The following is a 20,708-nucleotide window of genomic DNA, read 5'->3' on the forward strand; positions in this document are numbered from 1 at the left end:
GTAAAGCGGGTGGCCCAGGCTGCCCAGCGAGGAAAGCACAGGCCCCTGTAAGCTCCATCAGTCCACCCCGTGCCCACATTCTCCCTGCCACTTGGCACCTGCTGCAATGTTTTTCTCTCCTACCACTCACTTCACCCCCCTATGCTGCTGAACCGGTTTAATTGCTATATGTGGCAGACATGAAGTCGGGGTCATATTTAAACATGGGAGGCTCCATTGACTAGAAACCCTATTGTACAAATCCTTCAGCAAATCAAACAGGCCTGTCTTTCTTATTTTTAATATTGGCAAAAGAGAGAGCATACCACAGTACAGTAAAATCCTCCTAAAACCGTGTTCGCCAGAACGAAAAGACAGACATAAACTACCTCTAACTTATTTCCCCTTGAGCACTGGATGTCATTCCTCCAGGGAGGTTGCGCTGTGGCAGGGATCTGGGCATGCGGGGACACAGCAGATGCCTGATGAATGGAGCCACCCTGACAGTTATCCTCCAAGCTGGGGTCTGATCCTCTGCTACACAGGGAGGCTGGCCCATGCTCCAGAGCCTGAACCAGGGGTTCTCTAAGTGTGGTCCCAGTGCCCGCAGCTTCAGGGTCACTTGGAAACACGTTAAAATGCAAATCCTCAGGCCCCACCCCAGATCCTGCGCCAGGGTGGCAGCGGTGAGAGGCAGCAGCCTAAGCTCTATGGTGCCCTCTACGTGGTTCTGATTTCAGGTCTGAGAAGCCAGGTCCAGGGCTGTCCACTGGTCAGACAGAGGAGTCCAGATAACAATGGAACCTGTGGCCAGGTGTTGTGTATTTTCACTGGACCCTCCAGGGGATTAGCGCTTTAAGCCTTCAAAGAAGAGGGAATTAACTTTTGCTGAGCACCTGTGAGGTTTAATTTCTCACGTACTCTCCATGGCAACCCCACCAGACGGTCATTCCTTTCCAATGTTAAAGATACGTGTTTAGAGCAGATGATCATGATTACACAATTGGTGTGCAGCACGGCCAGGTGGCCAGATCCCAATCCCACGCCCTCCTCCCACCACCATGGGCCTCAGGGACGTGCTTCTGGCACAGTCATGGACCCTGGGTGACAAAAAGGGTGGGACAGGGGACGCAGGATCTTCAGATGGCCTCACAGTGCGTCCTCTGGGTTTCTATCTCCCAAGCTTCTCGCCCTGGCCTGGTTGCTCTGAGGGCCTGGGGAGAGGCAGAGACAGGTTGGGTGTAGGGAAAATACACACACTACCAGCACCCCTGGACACGCACTGCTGACCAGGCATAGCGTTCAGTGGGGCTAGGACTTGGGCGTGGGTGCAAGGCTTGAGCGGGGGTGCAAAGGGCCAGTCTGGGCAGATGCTCTTCCTCTGTGGGGCGCCGATCCCAGAAATGGTGGACAGAACAGGGCTGCAGTACGGTGCACATGGGCCCTGGGGTCTTAACCTTCGTGGGCCTCTTCCTGCATAAAATAAAACATTTAAAATTAGAGTTTACAACTGCATTCATATTCATCTTTATGAATATACTCCAGGCTAGACTCATTATTATTTTATTATACTCAGTTTTTTTCTTCTGATTTTAAAATAGTGCCGTCCTAGGGCTGGTTAGAGTTTCCTGGGCAGGCCCCGCCTCCTTAACCCCTGCAAAGAAAGCAGCGAGGACTTCCCTTTGCCCCTTAGCAGAAAGCTGCGCTCCTGAACGGTTATGGGTGTGACTATTCACTCACATCCTATCTGCAAGACATACCTGGAAAGGTAGGTGGGAGACAAGAGGGAGCTGGAAGCCAAGACTTCGGTCCCAGGTATCCTAGTCCACACTTGTCCCCAGCAGGCGTGTGAGTGCCGGCGCGCTGCGGAGCCTCTCTGGGTCTCCGTTTCCACAATTGATAAACAAGAACGCTGGGCGGACTGAGCTCTGAAAGTTCTCCGAGCTTGACAATCACAACTCAGCAGAGAGGCCGCCCCTGCCCCCAGGAGGGCGGAGGCACCTGAGTGTCCTGTGCGGAGGGCAGGCCGAGGGAACCCGCGCCAAACTGGAGACGTGCAAATGCAAGCCGCCTGCTGCTTTCTCTCTGAGAAGACACTCCTAGGCTCCCAGGCGGCCCAGGAGCTCCGCTGGGCGGGACGATCCCGGGGGCCCGTGGGCCGGGTCTGTGGCCAGCTCGCTGTGTGTCTGTGCGTGCCCAGTCCCGCGGGTGACCAAAGCCGGGGGGCGGGCGGGGCAGGAGCCTGGACGCGCTCAGAAACCCTCACGCGCCTCGAGTGGCCAGGTTTGCTGGGGCGGAGCGTCCCAGAGCGGGCGCCGGGGTGGACCTTAGGGCGGGGCGCGGGGCGGTGTCGGTGGAGCCGGCTCCGCGGCGCGGGGAGGCGCGTAGTGCTGCGGCCGGGCTCCGTGCGACCCGGCGGCCACCATGCTCAGCGTCGTGCACTTCCTCCGGAGCTTCTTCAAGGTGAGAGCTGGCGTCCAGGACTTGCGGTCGGGCTCGCGGCGCCCTGCGCGGGTGGGGAGGAGCACAGCCTGCGCTGGCCGCTGCGCCCGGGGCCGTCCCCTGGGCACCCGGTGGGTGGGGACACCCTCGCGGCTCCACGCCGCTCCCAACTTTCCGACGTGCAGACCGGAGGCGGCGTCCTGCGAAGTGGGGCCCCCTAGAGCGCGGGGAAGAAGGGGGCTCCGTAGGGGGCGGTAGGGACGGCGGACCCGGGCGAGCCCCTGAGGGGGCAAGGGCGAGCGCCTGAACCGGCCTCCCCGCGCCTGGACCGGCCTGGGCGCGCGGGGCACTCGGAGCCTCTGCCTGGACCGGCCTGGGCGCGCGGGGCACTCGGAGCCTCTGCGTGGACCGGCCTGGGCGCGCGGGGGCACTCGGAGCCTCTGCCCGGACCGGCCTGGGCGCGCGGGGCACTCGGAGCTTCTGCCCGGACCGGCCTGGGCGCGCGGGGCACTCGGAGTCTCTGCCGGGACCGGCCTGGGCGCGCGGGGCACTCGGAGCCTCTGCCGCTTGGCGCAGTACCGCCTGTTTCGGGAAGGAGGGCTGGTGCCGGCCCGGTGGGTGCCGAAGAAGTGGTTGCTGTTGTGTTATTCCCCGGGCTGAGGGTACGTGAGGGCGCAGCAGCGACAAGGAGCTGGAACTGGGGTCGGAGCTGTTGGGCTCCTGCCCGGGGTGCCCCCTCTCTGGCCCGATTTCCGGGTCCGCTCACCATCCAGACCTACTCAGTTGGGACGCCTCCACCTCGCTGCCCCCACGGGAACCCCAGAGTGGGCAGGGGGCTCCGGGGCACTGTCAGGGGTGGCCGGCCACAGGTTGCCAAGCCCCACCTCCCCAGGTGAGCAAGCGGGAGGGCGGTTGCGACGCCGGTGGTGCTGGCCTCCGACTGGGGGAGCAACTGGATGAAAGGCGAGGCGGGGAAGAGCCGCCAGCTATCAGCTGCGGGTCCAGGTGGAGGCAGACGTGTGTGGGGCTGTTGGAGCGGGAGGGGCGGGAGGGGGGGAGGGCGCACTACTTGGCTGTGCTGTCACCTCCTCCCAGAGTTGAAGACTAGAGGTTGGGGTCGGAGTTCTGTGGCCGAGAGCTCTGGTGAAAGGGGCAGGAAGCCAGGTGACCCAGGACAGACCTGCAGGAGCCCTGCCCTCAGCCCCTCTGAGGGCCTGGCATCAGCTCCCACCCCCAGCGATAATGAAGTGATACAGGCATCAAGAGTGGAGAGGGCAGAAGGCGGCCTTTCGGGAACCTGTGCTGGTGAGTGCAGGAGATGGCTTGGAAGAGCTCAGACCCGCTTCAAATGCTGACTCTGTCATTGAGGAGGTGTGCAATCTTGGGACAGTCACATAACCACCTGGGTCTTTGTTTTGAAAGATGTGGGTGATGATTCCACGCCCTCCACACCTTTCAGGGTTAGTGTGAAGGTTTTATTAGAAAATGTGAGTGTGGGCCGGTGCAGTGGCTCATGCCTGTAATCTCAGCACTTTGGGAGGTGGAGTCGGGGGTGGATTGCCTGAGGTCAGGAGTTCGAGACCAGCCTGGCCAACATGTTGAAACCCCATCTCTACTAAAAATACAAAAATCAGCTGGGCCTGGTAGTGGGCGCCTGTAATCCCAGCTACTTGGGAGGCTGAGGCAGGAGAATTGCTTGAACCCGGGAGACAGAGGTTATAGTGAGCCAAGTTAGCACCACTGCACTCCAGCCTGGGTGACAGAGCGAGACTCCATCTCAAAAAAAAGAGAAAAAGAAAAAAGGAAGGAAGGAAAGAAAGGGGGGAGGGAGGGAGGGAGGGAAGGAAGGAAGGAAGGAAGGAAGGGAGGAAGGGAGGAAGGGAGGAAGGGAGGAAGGGAGGAAGGAAGGAAGGAAGGAAGGAAGGAAGGAAGGAAGGAAGGAAGGAAAGAAGGAAAGAAATAAGGAAATGTGAGTGTATTTGTGAAATGGTGAGCCCTGGACCTTGGTTCTGCTGCAGCCACAGCAAGGGTGGCAAGGAGTTGCCCAGGTGAGGGGAAGGTGGCTGGACAGAATCTGAGATGCCTGGGCAGAATCTGAGTCACCCAGCTGGCCCCAGAAGCTCCGGGAGCAGGCAGAGTGTGGCTGGAGGAGAAGCCGCTGGACATCTCTGTTCAGCCACCTTGCGTGCTGCTGCCTGGGAGGCTCCTGGGAAAGTACTGCAGAGACACGCTGTCCTCCAGTTCCCCATCTGTTCGGAGAGGACTTTCCATACTTTCTGCCATGTGTCTGCCTCAGGTCCCTGTAGGTCCTGAGACACCTGAGGCCTCCGCATGCACACCACAGGGAGATCAACTGTGCCCCTCAGAGGGTCTCCTTTCTGCTGTCCACATGGGAGGGGCTCTGACTGGCACAGCAGTCCACTTCTGGCCGTGTGAGTGGGCCTTGCCGAGCCACCGACAGCGTAGTTCATACTTACTCCTCTTGGACATTGGTCGTAAGGAATACCCCATGAGGACACAGGCTGTGGGGCGGGCAGGGGAGCTACGTGCTTGAGTCACTGCCTGGTGCCTCCTAGTGTCCCCAGGGATTGGTCCTATGAGGTTCCCCTGATGATGGGTGCTGGACTGGGCCAGAAAAGGCCCACTTCATTCTGGGAACCTCAGATTGTCCAGGTCTCCCAGTCAGACTCTGTTAGCCGAGATGCAGCGAGTCTCCACCAAGCCCAGGAGGAGGACCCCAAGGCCCCAGGTGTGACTTCTGGTGGCACTTGGTGCAGACTGTACACAGCATACAGATCTGCTCGAGCACGTTGGGCACTGTGGGATCTGTGGGGCATGACAGCCGTGTGGCAGAGTCCCTCCCCGTGCAGGCAGACCACTCGGAGAGCCTGCACCTGCCAGGGGCCCACACAGCTGCACCACCTTGGGGGTCACCCAGCAAATGAGTCAGAGGAGCAGCACACCCAAGAGGAAAATATGTTGTCTCAAAAATCCAGAGGCCCTCCCAGCATCGTGTGTGCCAAGCATGACTTTGGCTTTCGAGGGGGTATTTCAAAATGTTCCAGATAGCTGGACATGCCTGCTGCCTGCCTGGAGCCATCACTGAAGTGGCAGGTCCCTGTATTTTCATAGAATGTGTGTCCTGCACTCTGGTACATGTATGTCCTGACACTTAGGGTACTTTGCTACTTGGTTTCCTCCAAGACCTAGCAGTGTGCAGAAGGCCCGCATGAGGTCCTCGGGAGAGAAAAGTCAAGGTCGTTGTTGGCTAAACTGTGGCACAGAATCATTGAGCCAAGACATGTCATGAAGGTGGGATGCTGTGCCCCATGACAGGGAAGTGAACCCACTTCCATGGATTCCTGAGTACTGCAGCAGGAAACACACACACAGGAACACACACAGGCATACAGAGGCACACGTAGGTGCACACGGGCACACACACACACAGGCAACACATAGACACACAGGCATACACACTTGGGACACACAGGCACACACGCAGACACACAGGTGTACATACAGGTGCACACACACAGAGACAGTTTTCATCCAGTCAGTGGCTCTGTACTATGTCAAGGATTGTGACAGGTTCAGTCCATTAGGGAGGTCATAAGTGGGACAGCACAGCTGTTGAGAGAATGCACTTGATTGAGCCCATAGCCGTCCGCTGCATCTTCAAGGCCCCGTGTCTCCTGCACGAGCCTACCTGGCAAGTTAAGGGGGAATGCAGCCGCATTTTCTGCCTTGGGTGCTGGTGGTTTCTCCATCTCCAGAGATGAAGTGTTGCTCATGAGCCACAGTTGTGGAGGGGAGGGTGTTGCAGAGCCATCCACGTAGCCTTTCCCACCATAGAAGCCTCCACACATGGCTCAGGGAGCCACGATGGAGTTCTTGCCACGCCCTGGCATGTGCTTATCACCTGAGCATTCAGGAGCTAGGGAAATTGTCACAGGACAGGTTTGGGATCCCAGTGGGCTGCCACGAGGTGGACGCAGGGCACCGCTCTCGTCATAGCCTGCGTGCCACTGCCTCTGGCAAGCCTCACTCCTGGTGGCAGGCTTGGAGACATCCTGGGCTGCCAGAAACAGTGTCAGCTCAGAACCAGCCCTCAGTGGTGCCAGGAGGTCCAGGTACTTCCCTGTCTAGGAGGCTCTGGAAGGTTCACAGCATACACCTGTGGTGTTACGCAGGTGACCAGCCTCCCCAGAACTCAAGGAGTTTTGGGTCTATTGAGCAAAATCTGGGAATTGGGCAAGCGGCAATGGAGTTTATTCAGCAAATATTTGTCGAACACCTACTATGCGCCAGATGTTGTTTTAGGTACTCATGGTAGACTGCTGCCTACTAGACCTAGTTTTAAAAAGTGATTGTTTGTTTGAGACAGAGTCTCACTGTGTCACCCAGGCTGGAATGTAGTGGTGTGATCTCAGCTCACTGCAACCTCCGCCTCCCGGGTTCAAGCAATTATCCTGCCTCAGCCTCCCAAGTAGGTGGGATTACAGGCGCACACCACCATGCCCAGCTAATTTTTTGTATTTTTAGTAGAGACGGGATTTCGCTATGCTGGCCAGAGTGGTCTCGAACTCCTGACCTCATGATCTGCCTGCCTTGGCCTCCCAAAGTGCTGGGATTACAGGTGTGAGCCACCGCGCCCGGCCTAAAAAGTTTTTTTTTCCACATTTCTATTAGTATTACACACATCAAATAGGACCCTATTGGCATTACCTGTCGATTTCAGTCCTAGCAGCGCCGTGGGTGAGTCATCAGTGCCAAGGAGCGTGAGAACATCCTGGTGTTCCTCTGGCTGCCAGCACCTGAGTGCTTCCTCCCATCCTCTGTCGTGCCTCACTGTTCTCATCTGTAGAATTTCCACCAACGGGAAGGTCTCCCGTGATCGTCTCCAGCTGACAGAGAACGAGGTCTGTGGCAATATTCCAAGCGGTTGGCGTTCCCCTTCCTAAGTGTTTCTTGGTGCTTTGGGCTGGCACAGGTCTTTTTGGCTCCCCTGGAGACATGGTGAGGGATGCTGTGCAGGTTGCTCTTGGTCGGTCTCCATCAGCACTGTATCCCCTCAGATTCTTGGATTCTGATTCCTTCAAGGCATTCTGGCTTTTCAGTTTCACTTTGTGGGGCCACTGTCAAGCTGAGGATTCAGGGGACCAACAGCTCACCTGCTGGCTCTTGGCCTCCAGCATGGCGGGCGCACCTGCAGCAGCACATTGCCCTGGCCTGGGGTGATGCTCTTCCCCAAGGGTTGGGGATGCTCCAAACCCGTTCTCACCATTCTCCCTGTTGTTTGCTGGTGTATGTTGGCACAGTCCTCATTCTCTGAAGCATGAGTCTTTTCCCTGATGGTTTCACTTGTAATTGGTTCCCCTGGCCATGCTGGGATCTGACTCTGCTCTTTCGCCTGGAGGCAGGGAAAGGGGCCAGGGTGGGCATGAGCAGAGCAGGGTGACTCGCTGGGGAGGGCATAACAGCCTGAAGCAGCCAGAGAGAGGAGCAAGGGTTCAGTGGGGTGTGAGCCCCCAGTGCATCCCCACTCCTAAGGTGAGGGTCCCCCTCTTTCCCAAACCGTACCCTGACTGTCACTCGAGGAGCAAGGGAACAACACATCCTCTGTCTGTGTAATGCGCCAGCCAGTCTGCAGATCGGTGGAGTCAGTCTGCAGATCGGTGGAGCCAGTCTGCAGGTCGGTGGAGCCAGACTGCAGGTCGGTGGAGCCAGTCTGCAGGTCGTTGGAGCCAGTCTGCAGGTCGGTGGGGCCAGTCTGCAGGTCGGTAGAGCCAGTCTGCAGATTAGTGGAGTCAGACTGCTTTTGGTTCAGGGATATCTCAGGCCGGTGGCTGCAGGAAAGAAGAGATACTCGTACTTTATGTGGAGTGGTAGAGAGGCCCTGCTAGGACAGAGGATGTTATTGCCTCACTTGAAGCTGTACAGGGCAGTTAGAAGCAGCAAGCGCACCCGGCAGTCCTTGGATTCTCCATGCCTTTCATTTGGATTTTGTAGCAAGAGCTGTTTCCCCGCCAAAGCACCCAGTAGTCACTTGGCCACCATTTATGGTTTATTTAGGGGCTGGCCATGCAGGCAGTGGGATGTCGGAGTTCCCTGTCTTCCACAGTGGTAATGTATTTCCACGGCTTTTGGCTTCAACCAGGTGAAATCCCCAGTCCCAGCCCTCCTCCCCACCTTCCTGCAGATATCTTACCAGCAGGGATCCTTGTACCAGTTTCTTTACTAGTGAAGGATCTTGATTGCCAAAGACAGAAAAGGGCTCCAGTTAAGTGAAAAAAGAAAGAACGTCTTGGCAGATTGGGGGTAGCTCATTGGCTCAGCTTGTGCAGGGATGAAGGGGGCGAAGTGCAGTGGGGACTGTGGGGCTGCCCCGGGCGTGGGCTCCACTGCTCTGCTGACAACACCCCCTGTCACCTCTTGTAGGCGGTGAGGGTCTGTCCTCATGAGCCAGGGTTCTGGCTGAGGCTTAGCTGAGCTGCCAGAGGGTAGGACGAGAGGATATCTGCCTCCTTTCTATTTCCAAGATAGATGGGGCCAGATTTTCAGTTATCTTGGGACCTCCTCCTCTCCGCAGTCCTGGCAGCTGTTCAGCACGGGGCAGCCAATACCCACTCATGGCATACGATTGAGAAGTCCCACTAGGACTCACTGGGCCCCTCCGCTTTTGTGGGGGAAGGAGGGTCTAAATAAACTCCAGGTTCCTGGGGCCTCTGCCAGGGAGCCACCTACATCCTTGAACTCTTCTGGGTGAAGGTCTCAGCAGGAACCCAAGGCTGGAGACCCTGAGCCAGGGCAGGCTGCCCTCTTGAACCCTACAGAGGCTGGTCTCCTGCATGACGGAGTGGGCAGGGCAGACCCGACAGGGGAGCCAGCTGCCTGCCAGGAGGCCTTCGGTGCCTCCCCTGGGCTGTGCCTCCTGCCACCCTGGACTTACCAACCTTGGCTGCGTTGCTGCTCAGAGGTACCAGTGCTTGCTCCTGCTATGGGCCTCTTCTCCCACACTGCCCTTCCAAGGTGGGGGCACGGGTCCCACCTGTGCTTTTCCTCCAGACCCTGCCTCTGCCCCCTTGGGGTCTCCCCTGACCTCACCAGATGGTCCCTCTGTAAAACACACATTCTCAAGCTCCCCCTGCTTGTTGGGCCGTGATTGACATCTCCAAAGGTGCCTGGCCTCCTTTACAACAGGGCAACGTGAGGGCTGGAGGGCCTCACGAGCAGCACCATCCCCATGAGGGTCCCGCGGCCAGGGACGGGCCAATGGGCAATATGGTTTAAACCTCACCGCCTTATAACCGGCAGAAGGTGAGGGGCAGCCCATTTCAGAGGTGAGGAAGTCACATACGGGCTCCAGAGAGACACAGCACTTCTCCTGACCCAGGGAGCTGGTTGCCCTCAGTGGGAGAAGCAAACAAAACGTTTGGGGTCAGTGACTCCTATGGGAAACCCAGAGGGAATTCAGATCCTCCGCAGGCTCTGGTGCCTCCCCAGGTTATAAACAGTGGCTAGAGTCTCAGGAAGGGCTGAGGACACCTGACCGAAGCCGGTGGGAGGGCAGGCACGCAGAGGTGAGGCAGGCTGTGCCCAGCCCACACCTGGAGAGCAGGCTGTGCTCCACCCAACTTTGGAGAGAAGGTTTCAGGAGTTCATGTCTCCAGAAACATCAACCGGGGGCCCTCTGGATTCAGGGCCTCCTTGGGGTTCTGACCTGGCCGCACACAGACTCAGCGCATTTCCCTAGGACAGGTAGTGCTCCGAACCCTGGCCCTGCCCCCTGGCACCGCCCCCCTGGCCCCACCCTCGGAGCCAACAGCCCATCCCAGCCGAAGTGCTGGGATGACAGGCGTGAGCCAGCCGGCCCACCGTGTTTTTTTTAGAACCAGTGGAGTTGAATGAAAAGCCATCTCTGAAACTTGGCCAAGTGTGATGCTGCTGCTGCTGCCTAATGTTGCCGGCCAGAGTTCCTGCTCTAGGTAGAAAGTAAGTTTTTGGCCAGGCATGGTGGCTTACACCTGTAATCCCAGCACTTTGGGAGCCTTTTGAGCCCAGGAGTTCCAGACCAGCCTGGGCAACATAGTGAGACCCCATCTCTACAAAAATGTTTTAAAAAAATTAGCGTGGCATGGTGCACACACCTGCAGTCCCAGCTACTTGGGAGGTTGAGACAGGAGGATCGTGGGAACCCCGTACAGGCACCAGCCACTGCTCCCGGCTAATTTTTGTATTTTTAGTAGAAATGGGGTTTCACCATGTTGGCCAGGCTGGTCTCGGTCTCTTGACCTCGTGATCCGCCCACTTCGGCCTCCCAAAGTGCTGGGATTACAGGCTCGAGCCACTGCACCCGGCCAAGAAAGTGTGTTTTTACAGAGGCACGCTGACCAGGAGAACATCCGCCTCAGAGCACCATGGATGTGGCCGGTGGGAGAAGCTGGGTCAGGTGTGGCAGTTTGCCTCTGTGCAAGGACTCAAGCTTGTGAGAAAAGCTGAAAGCGACTCACAGGGCGGCACATCCACAGAGCAGCACTAGCAGGGAGGGAGCTGCTGCCCTACACACCAGTCCAGACTGGCCTCCAGGGAACCAGGCCCAGTGGCAGAAGCCAGACCTACGGTGTGATCCCAAATGCGAACCTACAGTGACAGAAAGCCCACAGGTGGCTGCCTGGGGACAGGTGAGGGTGGGCGGGAGCCGGAGGGCGGCTGAGGAAGGACAGAGGCAGTGGACATTTGCTGCTGACTCTGCACCTGTCGAAACCCTCAGGTTGTGCTTCCAGTGTGTGAGTTTGTTGTGTATCAGTTACACCTCGATCAAGCCAGGCCCACCTCGGCCAGAAGGCGGCCATCTCCCTGCAGGCCTGGCTCAAGGTCTGTTGCCCAGGACCTTCTCTGAGAGCTCAAATAAGCCCCTTCCTGCATCCGCTCCCTGGGTGCCCCACGCACGGAGCCCAGGACGATCCTGGGGCAGCAGGCGGGCAGTGCAATGAGCCAGGCTCACAGAGACCAGTGGTTCGGGCTTCCTCAGCTGAGTGCTCAGCTCGAACCAAGCCTGTCTGTGCGTCAGTGCTGTGTCCTTGCCGGCTGATGTTGCCAGGGCCTAGGGCCTGGGGACTGTCAGCCTGGGGTGACTGGTCATCTGAGGCCCCCACAACCCAAGAGTCATCTCACCTCGGGTGCTGGGCTCCCAGGAGCCACCCACACCGACTGCCAGGCAGGACCAGGCTGTTGGCCCTCTGCCAGCCTCCCTGCCCCGCTTGGCTGTGTAGTGTAAGCCAGTCCTCCCTCTCAGCGCCCCCAGGCCAGCACCCTCCCTCCAAGACCCTCAGGAACCTGCCTGCGGGGGCTTGCCGTGGGGAGGTGCACGTGGGGAGAGCAACATGGGACGGCGAGAGAGAAGGGACTTAGGGCAGGATTCGGGCCTGGTGAGAGGGGCTTGTGGAAGCTGGACTTTGCTTGGATGGATGCTCTCAGGAGGTGCGGGGGCAGCTCTAGGGTCAGAGGTCTGTCTTTAGCAGAAGGAGGAAGGAAGCCAGGCCAGAGCTGGACAGCCAGGCAGCTGGGACACTCAGGCAGTTGGTGCAGGGCATTGATGGGGCTTCTGTGGTCGGGGCAATGAATGTTTATCTGTGCTCAGACATGAGTCCAGAGAGGCTGCTCCTCCTGATCCGTCATAAGGTGGGAGTTGTGGGGCCCAGGGGGTCGAGTTCCGTGACACCGGTGTGTTTAGCAGGAGAAGCAGGGCCTGACCGGTCGGCAGATACACAGGGTGTGTCTCCACCATATCCATAGACATGTGCCAAGCTCTCTAGACCCCAGATTTGATTCTCCAGAGGAGGCCTGAGCAGGTCTTTTAGGGAAAGCCGGGGTGTAATTCTGATGTGCGCAGGCTAAGAGCCCCGTGTGGATTCCCGACACACTGGGTCCAGTCAAGGCGACTCTGAGGCTCTTTCCCAGCCTCGCCTTTGCTGGATACCCTGCCCCAAAGCCGGCTGCACCCTCCAGAAGCAGGCTACCCTTCCCCTCCCAAGAATCTGGCCTTTCCGGACACTGCTCAGTGCCTGAGCTTAATCTGACAAACTGGGTGATGTTAGTAACCAGAGATGTCTCCTGCTTCCTCTTTTTTTTTTTTTTTTTTTGAGACGGAATCTCGCTCTGTCGCCTGGGTTGGAGTGCAGTGGCACCATCTCGGCTCACTGCAAGCTCCACCTCCCAGGTTCACGCCATTCTCCTGCCTCAGCTTCCTGAGTAGCTGGGACTACGGGCGCCCGCCACCACACCCGGTTAATTTTTTGTGTGTGTCTTTAGTAGAGACAGGGTTTCACCGTGTTAGCCAGGATGGTCTTGATCTCCTGACCTCGTGATCCGCCCGCCTTGGCCTCCCAAAGTGCTGGGATTACAGGCTTGAGCCACCGCGCCCGGCCTCCTGCTTCCTCTTGAATCTGCTTTTCAGCTGGAGTATGAGTGCCTCAATACAGAGGAGGCCGGGGGAAATGATTGAGACCTCATGGGCACCCAGAGGCATCTGGAAGACGGGAGGTTTCAGTCACCACATCAGACTTGGAGGCACCAAAAGATCATCACTGTGCAAATTTGGTGTGACTTAATCATTCATCCCTCAGTTTTTGTATCTGTAAAACGGGGATAGGGGTCCCTCTCTGTAAGATGGCTGTGACAGTCACGTGCGCTGACGTTTGTGGAATGTTCCTTTTTACCTGCAAACCTTGAGGGCTCAATGCTGTGGCCTCAGCTGCTTCTCCACCCCCACGCTTGGCTCCGAGGGCCTGACCCCCTGAAGCAGGGGCACATTCGGTGTCCTGTCCTTCCCTGGGTCCACCCAGGTCCCCTTTCTCTCTGAGTTCTAGAGTTTAGAAAACGTCAGACGAGGCTTCACAGGAACAGTGCTGGCTTAGAGACCTGCGGGTGAGTCAGGCATGGAAGGCGGCCCTGAAGACCAGTCTGCCAGCACAGCCAGTGCGCCCATCCCTGTGCTGGCTGCGCTGCCCCTGGCACGAGGGCCTGTGTGCCCTGACCCTCCCCACAGCCCCTCTGAGAGGCTGGGTCTGAGCCTCAGGAGTGTATGGGATTGGAGCTGGGCCACTGGGCTGGGGTCTGTCTGTGGGCGAAGCTGACCAGCTGAGTGGAGGCCGCGGGTTGAGGGAGCCACGTGGTTGCAGGGGCTCTTCCAGAGGAGAGGGAGGAAAGTCATCCAAGGACAGGGGGCCTCTGCCCAGGTGGGTAGGGAGGGTGGGCCGTGGCCAGTCTCCAGGGTGGGAGCAGACCATCTGCACAGGGTGGGTGGCGTTGGCCTGAAGGATGAGGCTTCCCGACCTCAGAGGGGCTACGGCAGACCTGTGGAGAGTTGCGCTCTGGGCTGCTCCCACCTACCCCATGGGGCAGCAGGGCCTCAGGCCAGGATCGCGTCCGAAGCACCCTGTGCGCTGCCCCAGCATACCGACTCGCCCCCAAGTCCGGCGTTTCCATCCCCACACAGCACCCCTGTGCGCTGCCCCAGCATACCGACTCGCCCCCAAGTCCGGCGTTTCCATCCCCACACAGCACCCCTGTGCGCTGCCCCAGCATACCGACTCGCCCCCAAGTCCGGCGTTTTCATACCCACACAGCACCCCTGTGCGCTGCCCCAGCACACCGACTCGCCCCCCAAGTCCGGCGTTTCCATCCCCACACAGCACCCCTGTGCGCTGCCCCAGCACACCGACTCGCCCCCAAGTCCGGCGTTTCCATCCCCACACAGCACCCCTGTGCGCTGCCCCAGCACACCGACTCGCCCCCCAAGTCCGGCGTTTCCATCCCCACACAGCACCCCTGTGCGCTGCCCCAGCACACCGACTCGCCCCCAAGTCCGGCGTTTCCATCCCCACACAGCACCCCTGTGCGCTGCCCCAGCATACCGACTCGCCCCCAAGTCCAGCGTTTCCATCCCCACACAGCACCCCTGTGCGCTGCCCCAGCACACCGACTCGCCCCCCAAGTCCGGCGTTTCCATCCCCACACAGCACCCCTGTGCGCTGCCCCAGCACACCGACTCGCCCCCAAGTCCGGCGTTTTCATACCCACACAGCACCCCTGTGCGCTGCCCCAGCACACCGACTCGCCCCCCAAGTCCGGCGTTTCCATCCCCACACAGCACCCCTGTGCGCTGCCCCAGCATACCGACTCGCCCCCAAGTCCGGCGTTTCCATCCCCCACAGCACTTACCTAGTCTTGTTAGAGTCCAGGCCCGTGCTGGGTGCCGGGGAGGTCAGGCCGAGAGCAAGATGTACCTGTAGCCCCTGGACAGGGGCTTCTGAGCCCTCCTGGTAGTCAAGGTTGGCAGCCTGTGAGAATTCAGGGAAGGCTCTGAGTGCTGGCGCTGGAAACCCTCCCCATGTGGGTGTGCGGGCGCCTCCTGCCTGGCATTCCCAGGGCCCAGGAGCCGGTGGACGGCAGGGAGGCTTCCACTCCTAATCCCCAGATCCTGAGGACAGCACCTGAGTGATCCTGTTTTTTCCTCCCTCTGGTGCCGGGCTTGGAGCTTTGAGTGGAACCGGGGCTCTGTGCACGTTTTAGTGAGGGTTCCAGTCACATGACGCTTGGCTCCCGGTCTGCAGGGAGACCAGGCCCCGAGGGGACATGCTTGGTTGTCAGGGTCAGTGGGAGAGGGAGACAGGGCACAGGAGACCGGTCTGGGTGGGGCAGTGAGGCTCAGGGGTGGCGGGTCCTGAAGGAGAGGTGCCAGGCACTGGCCCCGGTCCTGGAGCTGGAGGGTGGCGGACAGAATGGGAGCTGTGTCTTGGAGAGGCTGAGCGAGCCCTAGGCACCTCAGACCCTCCATGCCAGCCAAGCTAGTTGGGGGCACTGCCCACCTGTGCACCCCCCCAATGGCAGAGGAGGAGAGGACAGTTGGTGGGGACTCCCCTGCTGTCCCCCTCCTCCTTGGGTCCGCAGCCCCCGTCGAGAGCACCTCTTCCCACCCTCCCTTGGGATCTGGAGACTGGGTTCTGGCTCCATGACCCCTCTCAGTGTCCCAACTTCAGTTTGTTTCTCAATGTGCCCACCTCCCGGAGCTCCCTGAAGAGTAATGGGAGAGTGATGACAAAGCTGGGCCACGTTGGGGCAAGAACACGCTGTTTTGTTGGGTGCTTAACATCACGTCAGAGGGGCAGAGAGATGCAGGCAGGGCTGGGAGGCTTTAGGATGCAGGGAAATTTTCTGTGCCCTATAGGGAGGGTCACCCCCTTTGCTGCCCTAAGAGACAGCCTTGCCTGGGGGCCCAGTGCCCTGGCCCGTGAGGTGGGGCTTGGCAGCCACTCTGCTCCTGGGGGACACCCCACAGGCTGGCCCAGGCTGCCTGTCTGCCTTGGAACTTGAAGGAGGAGACCCTCAATCTCTGAGCAGAGGGACGACTGTCACACACCTCCTTTCCGTGATCTAGGATACACTTTTTTTTTTTTTTTTCTGAGATAGAGTCTTGCTCTGTCGCCCAGGCTGGAGTGCAGTGGCATGATCTCAGCTCACTGCAACCTCATCCTCCCAGGTTCAAGTGATTCTCCTGCCTCAACCTCCTGAGTAGCTAGAATTACAGGTGCACATCACCATGTCCAGCTAATTTTTGTATTTTTAGTAGAGACAGGGTTTCACCATGTTGTCCAGGCTGGTCTCAAACTCATGACCTCAAGTGATCTGCCTACTTCAGCCTCCCAAAGTGTTGGGATTAGAGGTGTGAGCCACCTTGCCCAGCCTAGGATACACTTTTTAAAAAAACAGTATAACACTTTTGAAATGAAAATGCATTTATAATTGATGTGTACATTTAACATACTGATTTGTTCTTCCCCCTGAAAAGCGCTCCTTGACTGAGTGCCATCTTTGCAAGCAGGAAACAGGATGCTGTGACTGCACGTGTGGTCTGGGGCCAGCGTGTGGCATCTCAGGGAGGTCCCGAGCCCTCACCCCACCGGGAGGCTTCCCTACTGCTGGGTCGGCCTCCTGGCCCTATGGGGGTTCTCAAAGCAGCCCACATTTCTAGGGCATCCTCAGAGGGACTCGCAGGAGCGGCTGGGCCAGTGCCCCAGGGAGGGGCAGCCTCTCACGTGGGAAGTGTGGGATCAGGCCTGTCTGTACCTGAGGAAGGAGGAGCCGTTGGCCACTGCTGTGTCTCTGGTACCCTTCATGGAGAGGGGTCTCCTCTCAGGGCACTGTGGAGAGCAGGTGTTTCTGGTGATACCCGTGTCCCAAGTCTGCCCAGGCAGCTGCTGCTGCCCGTGGCCAGGGGCTTTCTGGGAGCTGGCTCTGCTCTGCTCCCTCCACGAGCCCAGTTCTGGGAGCCTCTCCAGCTGTCCGTCATCCACGGCCAGCATCCACACGGCTGCTGCTCGGACTCCCAATTCCACATTGCCCGACACTTCCCGCCGCAAGGACACAGGTTCCCCCAGGTGGGCTGTCTGTGTCCACAAGGTGGGCACATAGCCCATGGGAAGTAGGGCAGAGTGTGGGGGCTACAGCGCCCCAAGCAGGGGTGCAGTGGGCCACAGGGTGGTGTCCCTACCCCACATCCCTACCTTCAAATGCCCTCATGATGGGGCCTCCCTCGGTAGACAGGGGACTGAGGTGCACGTGGAGGTGAGCAGAGCCACACGGGAAGGGGAAGCGGGAGTCAGCATCAAACCCCTGCCACGGTGCAGTCTTTCCAACGAGACCCCCTCGGAAGGCTACTGGGTCTCTGTCATGCGTGCGCTTCCGTGGGGCACTGTCAGAGGGAGAGGCTTCTGTCCCACGAAGGCCTGAGGGGCTTCAGGCCCTCGGTGTAGCCTGGGCAGCCCCCTAGTTCCAACTTCGGGCCGTTCACTCAGCTCCTTAGAATAAGTTCATTCTGCTGCACCACCAAAAAACCACCCTGCTGAGTCCCCTTGCAGAGCTGTGGGAGGGCAGGCAGGACCTGCGTCCACCGGCTTTCTGTGCTGTGAACACCGGAGTCCTGACCGCTGTGGAGCGGAGAAGTGCCTGCACTTTGAAAAGGGCAGTTGGGATAGGACCTGCCAGGGGCCAGCATGTGCCTTTCCTGCCCTGGCAGCTGTGACCTGGGAATGCAGGGCAGAGAGGACACCAATCTGGATGCATCTGTCGGTGGCGCCAACTGTCAGGAGTGTGCTGGCGCCAGCTCCGCAGCAGCCCTGGTTCGTGTCCGTCAGCCGTGCAGCGCTGGTGCTCAGGCTGTTGAGTCTTCCCAGGGGAAGGAAGCTTACATCTTCCCACGAGACGGGCAGCTGGGAGTGGGGTGAGCACGTGCTCTCAGCCGGAACCCGGCGCGGTTCTTGCGGGTTGGGGAGTTTGCTGCACTGCCGAGGCCTGCCCTTCGCCCACTGTGCAGGTGCTCTGGGCCTGAGTGGGTGGCTGCACACGGTCTCTATCCGAGAAGGTGAGGTGGACAGGCTGGGGGGCTCCAGTCTGTCTGCAGAGCAGCAGGGCAGAGCTCGACACTTTGTGGGCCACACAAAGAAGGGTGATGACACGGCTCTTGGCCACTGTGATCCTTCCAACTGCTGCTGTTCTCAGCTCATCCGTGAGCTGGAACAAGGTCCTGACCCTCCCAGGGCCTCCGTAGACACAGCCAGCAGGAAATACAGGGGCGTTGACCTGCTCTGCCAGTCTCTCTGGGCTTGTGTACGGCCCAGATGAAACATCGTGAGTGAATGTTTATAGAAGCTGGAGACCTGGTCCAAATTCAAATGCTACCACCGGCTAGGTTGGTGCTTAACTGTCCTAAACTTCAGTTTCCTTACCTGGAGAATACAGGCAATCAGACCTGCCTCATGTTAGGGTTAAATAATGTCTAAAAGGCACAGGGCACATGGCAGCACTTTATCCATAGCTATTTTATTAATTATTCCAGATGTTATTTTTACAGCGGGGGAGATGAACCATTCCAACCCCACAGCTTTTATTCTTTCAAGAACGGGCTGAGCACCTGCTCCACAGCACGCCCTGCGCGGGGCTGGGGATGCAGAGGCTCAGGCAGGCCCTCCCTTCTGACGAGCTCATGGGTCTAGTGGTGGAGACAGGTGGGCTGGCCCACAGCAATCGTCTGTGCAGTGAGAGAGATTACCAGGGCATGGCTGGTGTGGGGAGCCCACGAAAGGAAACTCTCAACCCTGTCAAAGGGGAAAGGAGAGTCTCGGGGAGCTGAGAGGATGGACAGGTGATACCAGACCACAGCATGGTGTCAGGCAGGGCACAGGCACAAGGCACAACATCAGGGCGCTGTTCTGCCTCCAGGACCTCCAAGGAGGCTGCACGGATGAAGCGATGCCCTGATGAGACTGACTGTGGGGACGGGGAGCCCCCGGGCCAAACTGTGAGCTGGCAGGGGTAGAGGGGGACTGTGAGCTGGAGGAGTCTCCGGGCAAAACTGACTGTGGGGTGGGTGGGGGGAGCCTGACCCAGAAGGTGGGATGCCCTGCACGGAGGCCGACATCCAGGAGTGAGCACAGTGTGCAGAACTCCGGGAGTCTCAGGAGGAGACCGCAGGATGGGAGAGAGGTCTGAAAGCCGAGCAGGACTGGGGTCAGGCTGCTGGCATTCTCATCCCCAGCTCCATGTTGCAGAAGCTCTGTTAGTGGCAGGTGCTGCTGAGAAGTCTGGGATCACTTCCACATCCAACCCACACTACAGGGTGGAGGCCCGCTCCAGGCACAGCGGGCTGGGATGCCGCGGCCCCAGTGCCCCCTGTCTCGTCTCACTCACGGGATGGATGTTCCATGACAGGAGGGGCGAGACAGGAAGACCAGGGACTGCCAGCCAGCCAGTGTCCGCTGGTAGAGGGGGGCTGTTATCGGGAAAAGCAGGCCCCCACACCCGGCTCTGTTCTGATGCAGGGCTTCTGCCCGGGGGAAAGGCAGGCCGTGCAGCTTTGCTGGAGGAGTCTGACTTTTTACTTGAAACAAAAAGTTGGAGAACTCCATGCCTTAAGGGTACTGCCGAAAGCAGTGCAGCTCTTAGTGGAAAGCAACTAAGAGGAAGCTGGTAGGTTCGTGAGTCGGGGGTCACGAAGACGACTCTCAGGCTTGACAATCCAGGGCCGTGAGTATAACTCTGAGAAGCTGTTGTACTCATGGTTATGGTTTGTTACAGTGAAAAGACACAGATTTAAGTCAGCAGAGGGAAGAGGTACAGAGGGTGGAGTCCAGGAGAAACCAGCTGCAAGCTTCCAGGTGTCCCCTCCCAGGAAGTGGCATGCAGTGCTTAATCTTCAGTAACAATGTGTGACAACTCATACGAAGTGTGACAACCCGGGAAGCTCCCCAAGCCGTGGTGCCCAGGGTTTTACTGGGGTCAGTCACATAGTCATACATACTTGCATGACTGAACTGGACTGTTCAGACTCCAGTCCCCCAGGGCCTCAGGCGGACAAAAGCAGGCAGGATATCCTAAGACCTCAGAGATGATCTCTCAGGAGCCAATCCATAGCCAGTGCTTTCTATGAAATGTGCAGTTGGAATAATCTAAGCCGGCTGAGATAAGTCTTTATTGCTTACTTTAAGAAAAAACAAAAGCCTGGACAACCAGAAGTTTAAACAAATAAACAAATTGACCAATCAAACAACAACCATAACAATATCAGTAACCCACAGGACAAGTATTAGTATCAAAATTGCTATAATGTTATCTGAAATGTCCAGTTTTCAACAACAAAACAAAAAATAAAAGACATGCAAAGAAATAGGAAAGTGTGACCCGTATACAGGGAAGAAAGGAAGTCATAGAAACATCTTGTTGAAGGGGTGTCATTGGTGGCCTCAGCAGACTAAGACTTCAAAGCAGCTATTATAACTAGGTTCAAAGAACTAAAGGAAGCCATGAATAAAGAATTCAAGGAAGGTGTGATAGCAATGTCTCTTCAAGTACATAATATTGTTAAAGATATGGAAAATATAACAATTAACCAAATAGAAATTAACCAAATGAAAAATTCACCAGAGGGGCTGAACAGTACATTTGAGCTGGCAGAAAAATCAATGAACTTAATGAATAGAGATTATGTAACTTGAAGAACAGAAAAAAAAAGAATGAAGAAAAGTGAACAAAGACTTGGAAATGTTGGACACTATTAAGTGCACCAACATATGTATAATGGGAATAAAAGGAGAGGAGAGGATAGAATAAAATAATTCCCAGATAGAAGAAAATGGAAATAATTTGTTGCTAGCAGATTTGCCTTGCAAGAAATACTGAAGGAAATTCCTCAGACTGAGAGCAGGTGACACTAAAGAATAATTCAAATC

At 57.7% G+C, this 20,708-nt stretch overlaps 1 protein-coding gene and 1 long non-coding RNA gene across 6 annotated transcripts in view; one reads left to right on the forward strand and one right to left on the reverse strand.

Annotated features, from left to right (window-relative positions):
- Positions 1–264: 264 nt before the first annotated feature.
- On the reverse strand, positions 265–2,260 carry LOC141408158 (uncharacterized). The gene is made up of 2 exons (XR_012421004.1): positions 1,740–2,260; positions 265–1,452 (listed from the first exon to the last, which is right to left on the reverse strand). It is a non-coding gene; the product is annotated as an uncharacterized lncRNA (long non-coding RNA).
- Positions 2,261–2,334: 74 nt separating this feature from the next.
- ARHGEF4 (Rho guanine nucleotide exchange factor 4) overlaps positions 2,335–20,708 on the forward strand; it is a 212,053-nt gene continuing 193,679 nt past the window's right edge. For all 5 annotated transcript variants that reach the window (XR_012421003.1, XM_005572808.5, XM_045366850.3 and 2 more), the window contains exon 1: positions 2,335–2,442. Coding sequence is in view for 3 of the 5 variants with exons in the window: in XM_005572808.5 (XP_005572865.3) it covers positions 2,404–2,442 (39 nt within the window). In the remaining 2 variants the exon portion in view is untranslated. The remainder of the gene's footprint in view (positions 2,443–20,708) is intronic.

Source organism: Macaca fascicularis, chromosome 12 (assembly GCF_037993035.2).
Source record: "Macaca fascicularis isolate 582-1 chromosome 12, T2T-MFA8v1.1".
NCBI lineage: Eukaryota > Metazoa > Chordata > Mammalia > Primates > Cercopithecidae > Macaca > Macaca fascicularis.